The sequence below is a fragment of the Bufo bufo genome, chromosome 3, assembly GCF_905171765.1.
Source record: "Bufo bufo chromosome 3, aBufBuf1.1, whole genome shotgun sequence".
In the NCBI taxonomy this organism is placed as follows: domain Eukaryota; kingdom Metazoa; phylum Chordata; class Amphibia; order Anura; family Bufonidae; genus Bufo; species Bufo bufo.
This window is the reverse complement of record NC_053391.1, coordinates 97456019-97470438: the sequence shown is the minus strand read 5'-3', so window position 1 is coordinate 97470438 and position 14420 is coordinate 97456019. Positions and strand designations below refer to the sequence as shown.

Below are 14420 nucleotides of genomic sequence, written 5' to 3'. Positions count from 1 at the left end.
GAATGGGGTCCAGTGGTGATCTAGCTGGCTTCCAGCATAAATGTTGGCTTTTTGGCAAGAAAAAAAACATTGCATGGTTTTTTGTCTGGCTGACAGCTAACATTTGTGATAGATCAGGCATGCAACAGATGCCAACATACCCTTACTGGATTAATAGGGGTTGTTTCACTTCAGCAAGTGGCATTTATCATGTAGAGGAAGCTAATGCAAGCCACTTACTATTGTATTGGGATTGTCCATATTGCTTCCTTTGCTGGATGGATTCATTTTTCTATCATATTATACGTTGCTCATTTCCATGGTTACAACCACCCTGCAATCCATCAGCGGTGGCCGTGCTTGCACACTATTGAAAAAAGTGCTGGCTGCTCTCTGGAGGTAGGGACCGTCGGAGGACACCTTGCCTAGTGCTTTTTCCTATAGTGTGCAAGCACCTGTATAATGTGATGGAAAAATGAATCCAGCCAGCAAAGTCAATATGGACAATCACAATACATTAGTAAGTGCCTTGTATTAATTTTCTCTACATAATAAATGCTATTTGCTTAAGTGAGACAAGCCCTTTAAAGGATCTGCTGCTAACATCTTGGTGCCAGATACCGCAGGACACCTTCAGAGGTCTTGTGGAGTCGTTCTTGACACAATGTGAGGCAGATGTTGTTCTGGCCGATCAGTATAGAAGTACAGAAGTAATACAATCCGTCATCAAAGAACCTGCCACTGTCTGCCAGAAGGACATTCACAACATACATTTGCCCCATAAAACCTACCATAACATTACATACAGTGGTCGTTGTGGTAGAAGTGATTATAGTAAAGGTTGAGTTTAAACAGGACCTTTCACCACTCCGGACATGTCCGATTTAATAGCTTAATGCTTTTCCCCACGTAACAATAATTCTGGAGCATCTATTCTTATGGCTCTATGTTGTGCTATTCCTTTACTATTTCTGCTTCTTCTCAATGAATGAATTTCTAGCAGTCTGTAGTAAGGGTACAGAGGGGTGGTAACCAGTTGGGGTGGGGGGGGGGGGGGGTGTACCTGCACAGTCAGAAAATGGCAGCACTGATTGGATAGAGTCAGACTGTACAGTTACACACCCCCAACTGGTTACCTCCCCTCTGTACCCTTACTGCAGACTGCTAGCAATTCATTCATAGCTTCTAGTAGAAATAATAAAGGAATGCCACAACATAAAGCTATAAGAATAGAATTGTTGTTATATGGGGAATGCATGTAGCTATTAAAACAGACATGTCAGGAGTGGTGACAGGTCCTTCATTGTAGGTTGAAGTTGAACTTCCCCATGAAAGTAAATCCAAAAGTACTTGAAACTGTTCAATTCAGAACTCTGCAACAGACATTTGTGAGACTCGTAATAAATGTTTCATGTGGATTTGTGTTAGGCTGTGTTCACATGCTGCAGCTACAGGGTGAAATTTGCTACGGTTTTCTGATGTAGCAGCAACAACACTGCAGATTTATATAAAGAAAATTTAGTTTTGCTCTCAAGGTAATAAGGTATCGAAAGATTTAATAAAAATACTTGGTGTCTTCGCCTGCATGAAGGTCCAGCTGGATTTGAAAGACGATGGGCCTGCGCAGGCTGTTAGATGGAACCTGAGTTGTCTATTTGCAATTCGCTATACTCCGCAACAGGTAGAGGCCAGCCAGATGATGCGTGTAATAGAACAGGATCAAAGTACCAGGGTACCTGACCCCCTCTTCAGTAGCATATATGGTATAACACCACTGGTGTTTTTATATAGTTTTTTTTTTGTATTTTTATTAAATCTTTTGATACCTTAGCACAGTAATGGCGAACCTTTTAGAGACAGATTGCCCAAACTGCAACACAAAACCTACTTATTTATTGCAAAGTGCCAACTAGGGTTGGGCGATATCAAAAATATTCAGACGATAACGATATTAAGAAATTTATCACGCTAACTATATATGTCGCGATAAATACCCGTTTAAAAGAAAAAAACACAAGGAGACGTTATACTGTATGGGGGCAGCCACAAGGAGACGTTATACTGTATGGGGGGCAGCCACAAGGAGACGTTATACTGTATGGGGGCAGCCACAAGGAGACGTTATACTGTATGGGGGCCTCAAGGAGACTTTATACTGTATGGGGGCCCCAAGAAGACGTTATAGTGTATGGGGGCCACAAGGAGACGTAATAGTGTATGTGGGCCTCAAGGAGACGTTATACTGTATGGGGGGCCACAAGGAGACGTTATAATAAAGTCTTGTGGCCACAGGCCACCGTACATACAATAATACTTCACAATATACTTTCCCCACGGCTGCCTCGCTTGTGTGCTCCGATTCTGACTTTAGATGTCGGTGGGTTGAGATTTCAATATGGGAGCAAAGAGGAGGGAGAGCCGGGGACGGCCCGCTGCGGGAAGTAGTACGTTTATAATTTTGTCATCAGAGCACACGAGCGAGGCAGCCGCAGGAGAAGTCTCTCCAGAGATACCCTACTCATACAGAGTTCGCCACATACAATAGAACAGGCACGGGTGGGTGACGGACGGTGATGATGTCAGATGGTGGGTGGAGTCTGGAGACTTGAATAAGGGAGGCGAAGCAAGAAGTAGCCAGGAGCGAGTGGAAGTAATGTGTTTGTACTCAGCGCTATGCAAGGTGCAGGGGCGGGCGGACGCAGATTTAGAAGCGGTCAGCGCACATGACCGCTTCGATGACGTCACAAAATACAGCGGTAATTAGGAAACAGCGATATCGGCGTTTTTTAATACCGCGGTATATCGTGAACACCGGTATATCGCCCAACCCTAGTGCCAACACGGCAATTTAACCTGAATATACAGTCCACTATAGTCTATCTTCCGTGTACTTTATCATTTAGCTATAATATCCTGCCTACATTCAGCTGCCTGTGCTGTTCATAGTGCGCCTGCGCTGATGGCAGGATAAGTCTAAGGCATATTGGTACACCATAGACTTTTTACAGGGTGTGGGTGCCCACAGAGAGGGCTCTGAGTGCCACCTCTGGCACTCGTGCCATAGGTTCGCCACCACTGCCCTATCACCTTGAGATCGAACCCAATTTTCTTTATATGTTTTTGTTTTGGTCCTGATGTACTGGGAGCACAGGTTCTGCATTTGGTGTATAGGCAGACCCTAGCCTGGTGAGACTATGCCGCCTTATATTATTTAACACTACAGATTTGCCACAATTTTGAAAACCCACTGGAAAAATGCACTGCTGCTCCAATGTGTGAACACAGCCTTAGATTCAGTGCTGTATCATGTGGCGCAAATTCAAATGATGCGGTCCAATTTTGTGAAAATGATGGCAAAAAATCAATCCGTGTGAATAAACCCTTAGGCTATATGCACATGGCAGTGTTTGTCATACTACAAGTCCGCAGCGCAGCTCCCGGCCTGACCTCCCAGCACCGACAGGGTCACATAGCATTATATTGATTTATGTTGCTATGTAACCCTTACAGTTCTGGAATGTATTAAATGACACTGACATAATGCTGCCAGTGTTATACAATACATTCCAGAACTGTAAGGTAAGAGGGGGGAACTAACTCTCCTTAGGGAGAGAGCACCTTAAATCAGTGTGAGGAGACTTAGGCCCCTTTCACACGGGCGAGTATTCCGCGCGGATGCGATGCGTGAGGTGAACGCATTGCACCCGCACTGAATCCCGACCCATTCATTTCTATGGGGCTGTTCACATGAGTGGTGATTTTCACGCATCACTTGTGCGTTGCTTGAAAATCGCAGCATGCTCTATATTCTGCGTTTTTCATGCAACGCAGGCCCCATAGAAGTGAATGGGGTTGCGTGAAAATCGCAAGCAAGTGCGGATGCGGTGCGATTTTCACGCATGGTTGCTAGGAGACTATCGGGATGGAGACCCGATCGTTATTATTTCCCCTTATAACATGGTTATAAGGGAAAATAATAGCATTCTGAATACAGAATGCATAGTAAAATAGCGCTGGAGGGGTTAAAAAAATAAATAAATTATAATTTAACTAACCTTAGTCCACTTGATTGCGCTGCCGGCATCTCCTTCTGTCTCCTTCTTTGGTGATTGTAGGAACAGGACCTGTGGTGACGTCACTCCGGTCATCACATGGTCCATCACATGATCTTTTACCATGGTGATGGATCATGTGATGGACCATGTGACGACCGGAGTGATGTCACCACAGGTCCTGTTCCTACAATCGGCAAAGAAGGAGACAGAAGGAGATGCCGGCAGCGCGATCAAGTGGACTAAGGTGAGTTAAATTAAAAAAATGTAACCCCTCCAGCACTATTTTACTATGCATTCTGTATTCAGAATGCTATTATTTTCCCTTATAACCATGTTTTAAGGGGAAATACAATCTACAGAACAACGATCCCAAGCAGAAGTTCGTGTTTGGGTACCAAACATGTGCGATTTTTCTCACGCGAGTGCAAAACGCATTACAATGTTGAATAAAATAAGCCTTGAGACATGACTTGGATATTAAATAAGCCAGCACCTCATCTGCAGACAGCTGTTTCGGTGTTATTGCCCCTCATCAGTGCAGAGCAGAGAGTACTGGCTTAACTGGGGGAGAGACCTGTGTCCAGGTAAGGGGGGATCACACTGATTAAGGTGCTCTCTCCCTAAGGTCAAACAGCCACCTGCTGTTTGACCTTTTTCTAAATTCTCTGTCCTGCTCACAGAGATAAAAGCACATGCTCAGTTCCATCCTTCAGCTGCAGAAGAAAGGACACGCCCCAGAGACCTTGCACACCCCCTGAGCTGTCAGCTTAAAATAAATCTAGCAGAGCAATTGCTTCAATGAATGCGCAGATCTCTGGATCTGTGTGAGGTACAGGACTGGTTTTAAGTTTGTTAGAAAGAGACTGCCATGTACTAGATGATATCTGATTTTAATTTTTTCCATTACTCTTGGGATAACCCTTTTAAAAGAAAGCAAAGTATTATAGAAATTATAAAATTCTCTGGGAGTTGAAACTGCTCAAGTTGTCGATAGCCTGCAGGATTTTCTGCAGCTCCTGAGACCTTGCAGAGGACAAAGGTGTTACCTAAAGTTACTCCTAAAGTTTTCGTGTTTGGTTTGCAGACAGATGGGAGGGTGGGGCTTAATCCAAGGGCGTGGCTAAAACTGTCTGCTCATCTGGACAGAGAATAGGAGAGAGACTCCTTCCAGGCACAAAATAGTGTTTTGCTCTTAATAGAAGAGAAAATAAGGTCAAAAGAAGCATGTTTTATATAAGTAAGGCCTCATGCACACACAAAATGTGGAAGTGCTGAGGAACAATCGTTCAGATCATTTAGAAACCTTGGTTAATGTTTCCTCTGTACACCCGTAGTTGTCTGTTGTAAAGCGTCTGCCCGGTGCCATTGTATGTGCGCATAGTGCACGGCAGCGCGGTGGCTCAGTGGTCAGTGCTGGGGTCCTAGGTTTAAATCCAACCAAGGACCATATCTGCATGGGGTTTGTATGTTCTCCCCATGTTTGCAGGGGTTTCCTCCCACACTCCAAAGACCTATAGTTAGGGGGTACACGCGGTCCACAACACGGGAACTGCGGCCATATGGTCCTGTGAATGAGCCGTTATGCGTACGCGGATCTGTAGTCTAAATTTCCACTGATGGGATGCAGATCTGACATTAGGCATGGTCAACACACCAATTTCTATCAGATATCTGCCATCGGTCGGCATTTGACGCGCTCATTTGTATCATAGAAAGGCACAGATGGTCCGCAGAAAATATTATAAATCCGCCTTTTCAACTTCCCAAGTCTGTAGTGTATGGCCAGTTTGATCATTGAATCTCGAACAATAGATGTAAATTGATGGTTCTGAGGGCTTGATGCTTTTCTCCCAACTTGGGAGTTTCTGCAGCTTAATGCGTCTCTGCTGATTTTTATTTTATTTTATTTTATTTTGTTTTACAGCCAATGAAGCCTCTAAAAGCCACTGCTACAACCTCCCAGCCAGTTCTAACCATGCAGCAAATAGATGCCATATTTTACAAGGTCCAGGATATCTATGAGATCCACAAGGACTTCTATGACAACCTCTGCCCCTGTGTGCAAGAATGGGATAACAAAACCACGGTTGGACACCTATTCCAAAAACTGGTAAGACAAAAAGAGATCCTGTAGATTTTATATATTTGAACCCAGTATCCAGTAAAAAAAACTTACTGGCTTAACGTTTTACATTTCCAGTAATGATGCTGCAGCGCTTTCATACTGGATCAATTCATTCATCTTTAAAGGTTATGAAAATAGTTCCAGGTGTTTATCATGTGGGTCTGTCCCTCCCGGTAATACATGCTGGATCTGTGTGTCCAGGATGCTGCTGCCTTCTCCCTCCCAGCTATGTGACAGGCTTGCACAAGCAAACTTACAAACACACTCTGCACAAGCATAATGGTAGTAAATTTTTCATGAAGACTATTTCATGAAGACCATTTATCAAGACCATTTAGGCTACTTTCACACTAGTGGCAGGACGGATCCGACAGGCTGTTCACCCTGTCTGATCCGTCCTGCCGCTATTTTGCCGTGCCGCCGGACCGCCGCTCCGTCCTCATTGACTATAATGGGGACGGGGGCAGAGCTCCGGCGCAGTACGGCAGTTCGCGGTGAGAGGCCGCCGGACTAAAAAGTCGGACATGCAGTACTTTTAGTCCGGCGGCCTTTCGCCGTGCACTGCCGTGCTGCGCCGGAGCTCTGCCCCCGTCCCCATTATAGTCAATGAGGACATAGCGGCGGCACGGTAAAATAGCGGCAGGACGGATCTGACAGGGTGAACAGCCTGTCGGATCCATCCTGCCGCTAGTGTGAAAGTACCCTTAGAAAGTTGCTTTACTGGAAAGTGCTTGAAAAACAACAAACAAAAATCACTATATTTTTATTCCTGCCTTTCCAGTGCTGCGGTTCTTTTCCCCACCACACTGGAATTGACAATGGTTCATATGTACTCAGGGGCATGCTTTGGCCAGTCAGTGGACTGAACACTAATGTGGTGTTCGTGCAAATTTCAGCGTAGAGGTTCAGCAGTTACGTGCAGTTTGTGCATCCTTCACGGTTGCGGCCTTTGATTGGCTGTAGCAGTCATGTCGGTAGAAACAAAGTCAACACTTCCAATCTGGCCATAATGCTTTACGCTGGGTTCAGACCTGAGCGTACTGGATGGAGCGCTCTGTATGAGCGATTCTACGGGCGTCTCACATACGCGGCTCCTGTGCAAGCGAACGCCCATTGTCGCACGTTCCCGGAAGTCTATAGAAGTCTGTACTTCTTGGGGTGTAGGGCGTTTTACAGCGCGTTCGTACGCGCTGTAAAATGCTCCGTTGAGAACCATTCCCATAGGGAATCATTGGTTCTTGCCTGTTGAGCGTTTTACAGCGCGTAGGAACGCGCTGTAAAACGCTCAGGTGTGAACCGAGCCTAAATGGTGGGACTTTTATATATTTTTTTTAAACCCTGTTTTATAGCTTGGAAGAAAGAAGAGACAGAGGGGATATGATAGAAACTTTTAAATACATAAAGGGAATCAACTCGGTAAAGGAGGAGAGAATATTTAAAAGAAGAAAAACTACCACAAGAGGACACAGTTTTAAATTAGAGGGGCAAAGGTTTAAAAGTAATATAAGGAAGTATTACTTTACTGAGAGAGTAGTGGATGCATGGAATAGCCTTCCTGCAGAAGTGGTAGCTGCAAATACAGTGAAGGGGTTTAAGCATGCATGGGATAGGCATAAGGCTATCCTTCATATAAGATAGGGCCAGGGACTATTCATAGTATTCAGATATATTGGGCAGACTAGATGGGCCAAATGGTTCTTATCTGCCGACACATTCTATGTTTCTATGTTATAGCTGGTCACCGTTTTTTTTTTTTATTGATGTCAGACAACCCCTCTAATTTTGCCAATCAGCAGAATCATTCCAAAGGTGTCTATAATGTTTGAGACATGTACACATAGATAATATTCATTTAGATACATTTGTACTAACATGATTGGATGAAATTGTAATCCACGTAAGGGATTTATTCCTATTAACCATTCTTGTACTGAATGAATAATGTGAAATAATTATTTATGAAGGTAGCTGTAATTCTGTATAATGTATTTATTTTACCTTTGTTGCTCCTATCTTCTTGTCTGAGCTGTGGTCGCATGACCATGTCCATGCAGATCTTTATTTCCTGTGATGTTATGTCCATGGGCGGGGCAGTGATAGGGAAGTGTCTATGTAACTAGATGAGTGGGAGGAGCTATAAATTAGCTAGGTGTGGTTAGGGCGGTGCTAGAGCTGTGGAAGAGAAAGGAGAAGTGCATCATGGGTTTGATTGGATACAGCAACAGGACAGTGATCTGTCTACAGTCGTGGCCAAAAGTTTTGAGAATGACACAAATATTAGTTTTCACAAAGTTTGCTGCTAAACTGCTTTTAGATCTTTGTTTGAGTTGTTTCTGTGATGTAGTGAAATATAATTACACGCACTTCATACGTTTCAAAGGCTTTTATCGACAATTACATGACATTAATGCAAAGAGTCAGTATTTGCAGTGTTGGCCCTTCTTTTTCAGGACCTCTGCAATTCGACTGGGCATGCTCTCAATCAACTTCTGGGCCAATTCCTGACTGATAGCAACCCATTCTTTCATAATCACTTCTTGGAGTTTGTCAGAATTAGTGGGTTTTTGTTTGTCCACCCGCCTCTTGAGGATTGACCACAAGTTCTCAATGGGATTAAGATCTGGGGAGTTTCCAGGCCATGGACCCAAAATGTCAACGTTTTGGTCCCCGAACCACTTAGTTATCACTTTTGCCTTATGGCACGGTGCTCCATCATGCTGGAAGTTGCTGTTGGAGGGTGTTTTGGTACCATTCTTTATTCATGGCTGTGTTTTTGGGCAAAATTGTGAGTGAGCCCATTCCCTTGGATGAGAAGCAACCCCACACATGAATGGTCTCAGGATGCTTTACTGTTGGCATGACACAGGACTGATGGTAGCGCTCACCTTTTCTTCTCCGGACAAGCCTTTTTCCAGATGCCCCAAACAATCGGAATAAGGCTTCATCGGAGAATATGACTTTGCCCCAGTCCTCAGCAGTCCATTCACCATACTTTCTGCAGAAGATCAATCTGTCCCTGATGTGTTTTTTTGGAGAGAAGTGGCTTCTTTGCTGCCCTTCTTGACACCAGGCCATCTTCCAAAAGTCTTGGCCTCACTGTGCGTGCAGATGCGCTCACACCTGCCTGCTGCCATTCCTGAGCAAGCTCTGCTGGTGGCACTCCGATCCCGCAGCTGAATCCTCTTTAGGAGACGATATTGGCGCTTGCTGGACTTTCTTGGATGCCCTGAAGCCTTCTTAGCAAGAATTGAACCTCTTTCCTTGAAGTTCTTGATGATCCTATAAATTGTTGATTTGAGGTGCAATCTTAGTAGCCACAATATCCTTGCCTGTGAAGCCATTTTTATGCAACGCAATGATGGCTGCACATGTTTCTTGGCAGGTCACCATGGTTAACAATTGAAGAACAATGATTTCAAGCATCACCCTCCTTTTAACATGTCAAGTCTGCTATTTTAACCCAATCAGCCTGACATAATGATCTCCAGCCTTGTGCTCGTCAACATTCTCACCTGAGTTAACAAGTCAATTACTGAAATGATCTCAGCAGGTCCTTTAATGACAGCAATGAAATGCAGTGGAAAGGTTTTTTGGGGATTAAGTTAATTTTCATGGCAAAGAAGGACTATGCAATTCATCTGATCACTCTTCATAACATTCTGGAGTATATGCAAATTGCTATTATAAAAACTTAAGCAGCAACTTTTCCAATTTCCAATATTTATGTAATTCTCAAAACTTTTGGCCACGACTGTACATGGTGAAAACGGTTAAGGAGAGTCCACTGTAAGCCGCTCCATAAGCATATCCATAAAAAATTTTAGAAATCCCAGAAAGCCCGTTTCAGCGAGATCAATGTTCACTTACTGGATTTTCCAATCATATTTTAGCATGTATTTTGCACTGAAATCAACAAATTTTATTCCCATCCCATTGTTCTTTTATGGAATCGCGTACCGCTGTTCATAATGTATATCCACAGATTTTTTTTCAGCGCTGATTTAAAAATCGCGGGTGTCATTTATGATGCGGAAATACGTGTATATTAGTTTAGTTGCGCCGATATCTGCGACTTCGCCCCGCTCATGCCAGGCTTATAATTGTGGGCGTGCCTTGGGTAGGGAAGGGCATGGGCCAGCAGGCTCGTCTCATTCATCATTTTCTACACCTGTTTTAGGTGAAGTAAAGGGTCTAAATGTAAGACTGCAAGGAAGCTGTTACATTTAGAACCCGCGATGGATTCACCGAAGTTATGAAGAGGCGCCGGTCTTAATAAATGTGCCCCTATGTCAATAAATTGTATGCCCCTTCTTGGCATGGTTTCCGCAAGCAGTGTATATTGAATTGAGCTAATCCATGAGCAAATTCACTGCAGAAATCAGCCTTATATTTCGTCCGCTGATGCTGTGGCAAATACACGTAGGAATTTTGTGCCATGTATTCTCCACTGTGTAAACATGTCCTAAGGAAATGAAACTGGGAAAAAAATCTCCACTAGACTCCAACAATACTTTATCCCTTTGTACTGTGTGCATGCATTAGTCTTCTTTGTGTCTCAGGACACCTATGGTTTATTATACAATAAATGGTTCTGTAAAGGATACAGAAATAGCGCTCATTGATCATTTTGTGAAATAGATCATCAATACTTGATATTTAGTTTCTGGAGATAGAACAGAAAAGAATGCGCTGCTCTTAGGCTCTTTCATCTGCTTTTGAGTATTGATGACATCTATTTTTTTCACGGTGTTCATTGTGATGTAACCACAATGAAAGTTTATTGATTAAGGGCATATTGCAGAGTACAACATAGATGGTCTGTCCTTAGGATAGGTCACCCACGTTTGCTTGGTTGGGGTACGACACCAGTACCCCCACTGAACGAGGGAAGGAAGTGGTGGGATTGCTGGAACAATCTGGTCTACTGGGTCTTGCAGTCTAGTTTTGTTTAAGTGAATAGGATTGAGCTTCAGTACTCGGCACTAGTGAACATACAGGAGGAGCCACTGTGTAAGCATTAAATGATCCCTTTTAACTCTTATGATCGATGGGGACCCAGTTTTCAGACACTCAATAATAATACACTGATGCCTTAAGATAATGCTATCTAGTTGTTCTTCAGGGGTCGGTTTAGATCCCTTAGTTCCAGTGAAGATGGTAAATCTTTATGCTTCAGAATACCAAGACATTTTGGACAATTATATGCTTCCAATTTTGTGGGAACGGTTAGGGGAAGGCCCTTTTCTGTTCCAGCATGACTGTGTCCCAGTTCACAAAGAAAGGTCCATAAAGGAATGATTGGGTGATTTTGGTGTGGAAGAACTTGACTGGCCACGGACCTCAACTCCATCCTACAACTTTTGGATGAACTAGAACGGAGATTCTCATCTAACATCAGTGTCTGACCTCACAAATGCTCTTCTTGAAGAATGGGCAAAAATTCCCACAGACACACACAGAAAGCCTTCCTAGAAGAGCGGAAGCTGTTTTAGCTGCAAAGGGGGAACTAGCTCCATATTAATACCTATGGATTTAGGAAGGCATGCCGTAAAAGTTCCTAAATGTGTACTTATCCCAATACTTTAGTCCAGTGGTCCCCAAACTTTTTTTTTTTCACTATGGACCAGTTTCATGAAAAACAATAATAAAACATAGTGCATATTAATGTTCCCCTGTTGTACCCTCTGTACATGAAATGACCACTGTAGTGCTATCTGAACATGTAATGCCCCTACTAGTGCAGTCTTCAATTGGCATGCTGACTGTAGGAATGTCTACCAGAGCTTTTGCCCGTGCAATAAATGTTCATTTCTCTACCATAATCCGTCTCCGAAGGCTTTTCAGAGAATTTGGCAGTATATCCAACAGGCCTCACAACCGCAGACAACGTGTAACCACACCAGCCCAGGACCTCCACATCCAGCATGTTCACCTCCATGATGGTCTGAGACCAGCCACCAGGACAGCTGCAGCAACAATCGGTTTGCATAACTAAAGAACTTCTGCACAAACTGTCAGAAACCGTCTCAGGGAAGCTCATATGCATGCTCGTCGTCCTCATCGGGGTCTGGACCTGACTGCAGTTCGTCATCGTAACTGACTTGAGTGGGCAAATGTCTGGCCAGTTGGTGTCTGGCACGTTGGAGAGACGTTCTGTTCACGGATGAGTCCCGGTTTTTACTGTTCGGGGCAGATGGCAGACAGCGTTTGTGGTGTCGTGTGGGTGAGCGTTTTGCTGACGTCAACGTTGTGGATCGAGTGGCCCATGGTGGCGGTGGGGTTACGGTATGGGCAGGCGTATGTTATGGAGAATGAACACAGGTGCATTTTATTGATGGCATTACCGTGACGAGATCTTGAGGCCCATTGTTGTGCCTAGGGTTGTTTCGATACCAAAATTTTGATTCAGTTTTGCGATACTCGATACCATTTGATACCACGCGGAAAAAATAAAACACCCAAAAAAAGTTGCGTGCATTCCGCATTTTATGGAACATCCAGCCCGTAATCGAACAGTCCTATCCTATTTTTTGGGGGGACAAGGTGACAAATCACATATTTTTTTTTTCCTTTTATGGCGTTCACCGCATAGGAGATATTTTTTAATATTTTAATAGTTTGGACTTTTCGGACATGGCGATATGAAATATTTTATTTATTGTTTATATTTTATATGTAAAATTGGGAAAGGGGTTGATTTATTCTTAATATTTGTGTGGTTTTTTAATTTTTTTAAAAAATTTTATTTAATAACTATTTCCCCCCTTAGGGGCTAGAACCTGGGATCTTTTAATCCCTTGTCCTATTCACTCTTATAGAGGTGAATGTGTTTCTGCCGCCGCCTGCATTTGTAATGTATTAAATGTTAGTTATCATTGGTGGTGCAGTGGCCACAGCCCATCCCCTCCTCCGCCCCTCTGCGCTTTCATTGGAGGCAGCAACAGCACAGGGGGGAGCGAGAGACTGCTTCCTTCATTCCTGTGCTGCTGAGGGAACATGGCGCACGCTGAGAGCAGCGCGATCCATGTTTTCGGATACTGGGCTGTGCAGTAGCACAGCCTAGTATCGATAAAAGACAAATCCCGGTATCGTATCGATTGGGTATAGAAAGTTCGATACCCGAAACAACCCTAGTTGTGCCATTCATCCACGACCATCACCTCATGTTGCAGCATGATAATGCACGGCCCCATATTGCAAGGATCTGTACACAATTCCTGGAAGCTGAAAACATCCCAGTTATTGCATGGCCGGACATTTCACCGGACATGTCACCCATTGGGATGCTCTGGATCGGCGTATACGACAGCGTGTTCCAGTTCCTGACACTATTCTGCAACTTCGCACAGTAAAGCAAAACTGTGCACATTTCAGAGTTGGACTTTTATTTTGGGCAGTCTAAGGCACACCTGTGCAATATTCATGCTGTCTAATCAGCACCTTGATATGCCACACCTGTGTGGTGGGATGGATTATTTCGGCAAAGGAGAAGTGCTCACTAACACAGATTTAGACAGATTTGTGAACAATATTTGAGAGTAATGAGTCTTGTGTATGTAGAAAATGTTTCAGATCTTTGAGTTCAGCTCATGCAAAATGGGAGCAAAACCGAAAGTGTTGCGTTTATATTTTTGGTCCGTGTATATAATGTCTCCCGGTAGTATCCTTTTTTACATATAATATTCCCCAGTAGTATCCGCTTTACATATAATCTTCCCCCAGTAGTGCCCTCTTCACATATAGTGCTCTTCCAGTAGTGCTCTCTTTACATATAGTGCCCTCCAGTAGTGCTCTCTTTACATATAGTGCTCTTCCAGTAGTGCTCTCTTTACATATAGTGCCCTCCAGTAGTGCTCTCTTTACATATAGTGCTCTTCCAATAGTGCTCTCTTTACATATAGTGCTCTTCCAATAGTGCTCTCTTCACATAGTGCTCTCTTCACATAGTGCTCTTCCAGTAGTGCTCTCTTTACATATAGTGCTCTTCCAGTAGTGCTCTCTTTACATATAGTACCCTCCAGTAGTGCTCTCTTTACATATAGTGCTCTTCCAGTAGTGCTCTCTTTACATACAGTGCCCTCCAGTAGTGCTCTCTTTACATATAGTGCTCTTCCAGTAGTGCTCTCTTTACATACAGTGCCCTCCAGTAGTGCTCTCTTTACATATAGTGCTCTTCCAGTAGTGCTCTCTTTACATATAGTGCCCTCCAGTAGTGCTCTCTTTACATATAGTGCCTGCTCTCTTTACATATAGTGCTCTTC

General features: G+C 43.7%; 1 protein-coding gene across 3 annotated transcripts in view; it reads left to right on the top strand.

Annotated features, from left to right (window-relative positions):
* Positions 1-14420, top strand: part of ABR (ABR activator of RhoGEF and GTPase) — a 381876-nt gene that overhangs the window by 228565 nt on the left and 138891 nt on the right. For all 3 annotated transcript variants that reach the window (XM_040423381.1, XM_040423382.1, XM_040423383.1), the window contains one exon: positions 5959-6144. In XM_040423381.1, the coding sequence (XP_040279315.1) occupies positions 5959-6144 (186 nt within the window). The remainder of the gene's footprint in view (positions 1-5958; positions 6145-14420) is intronic.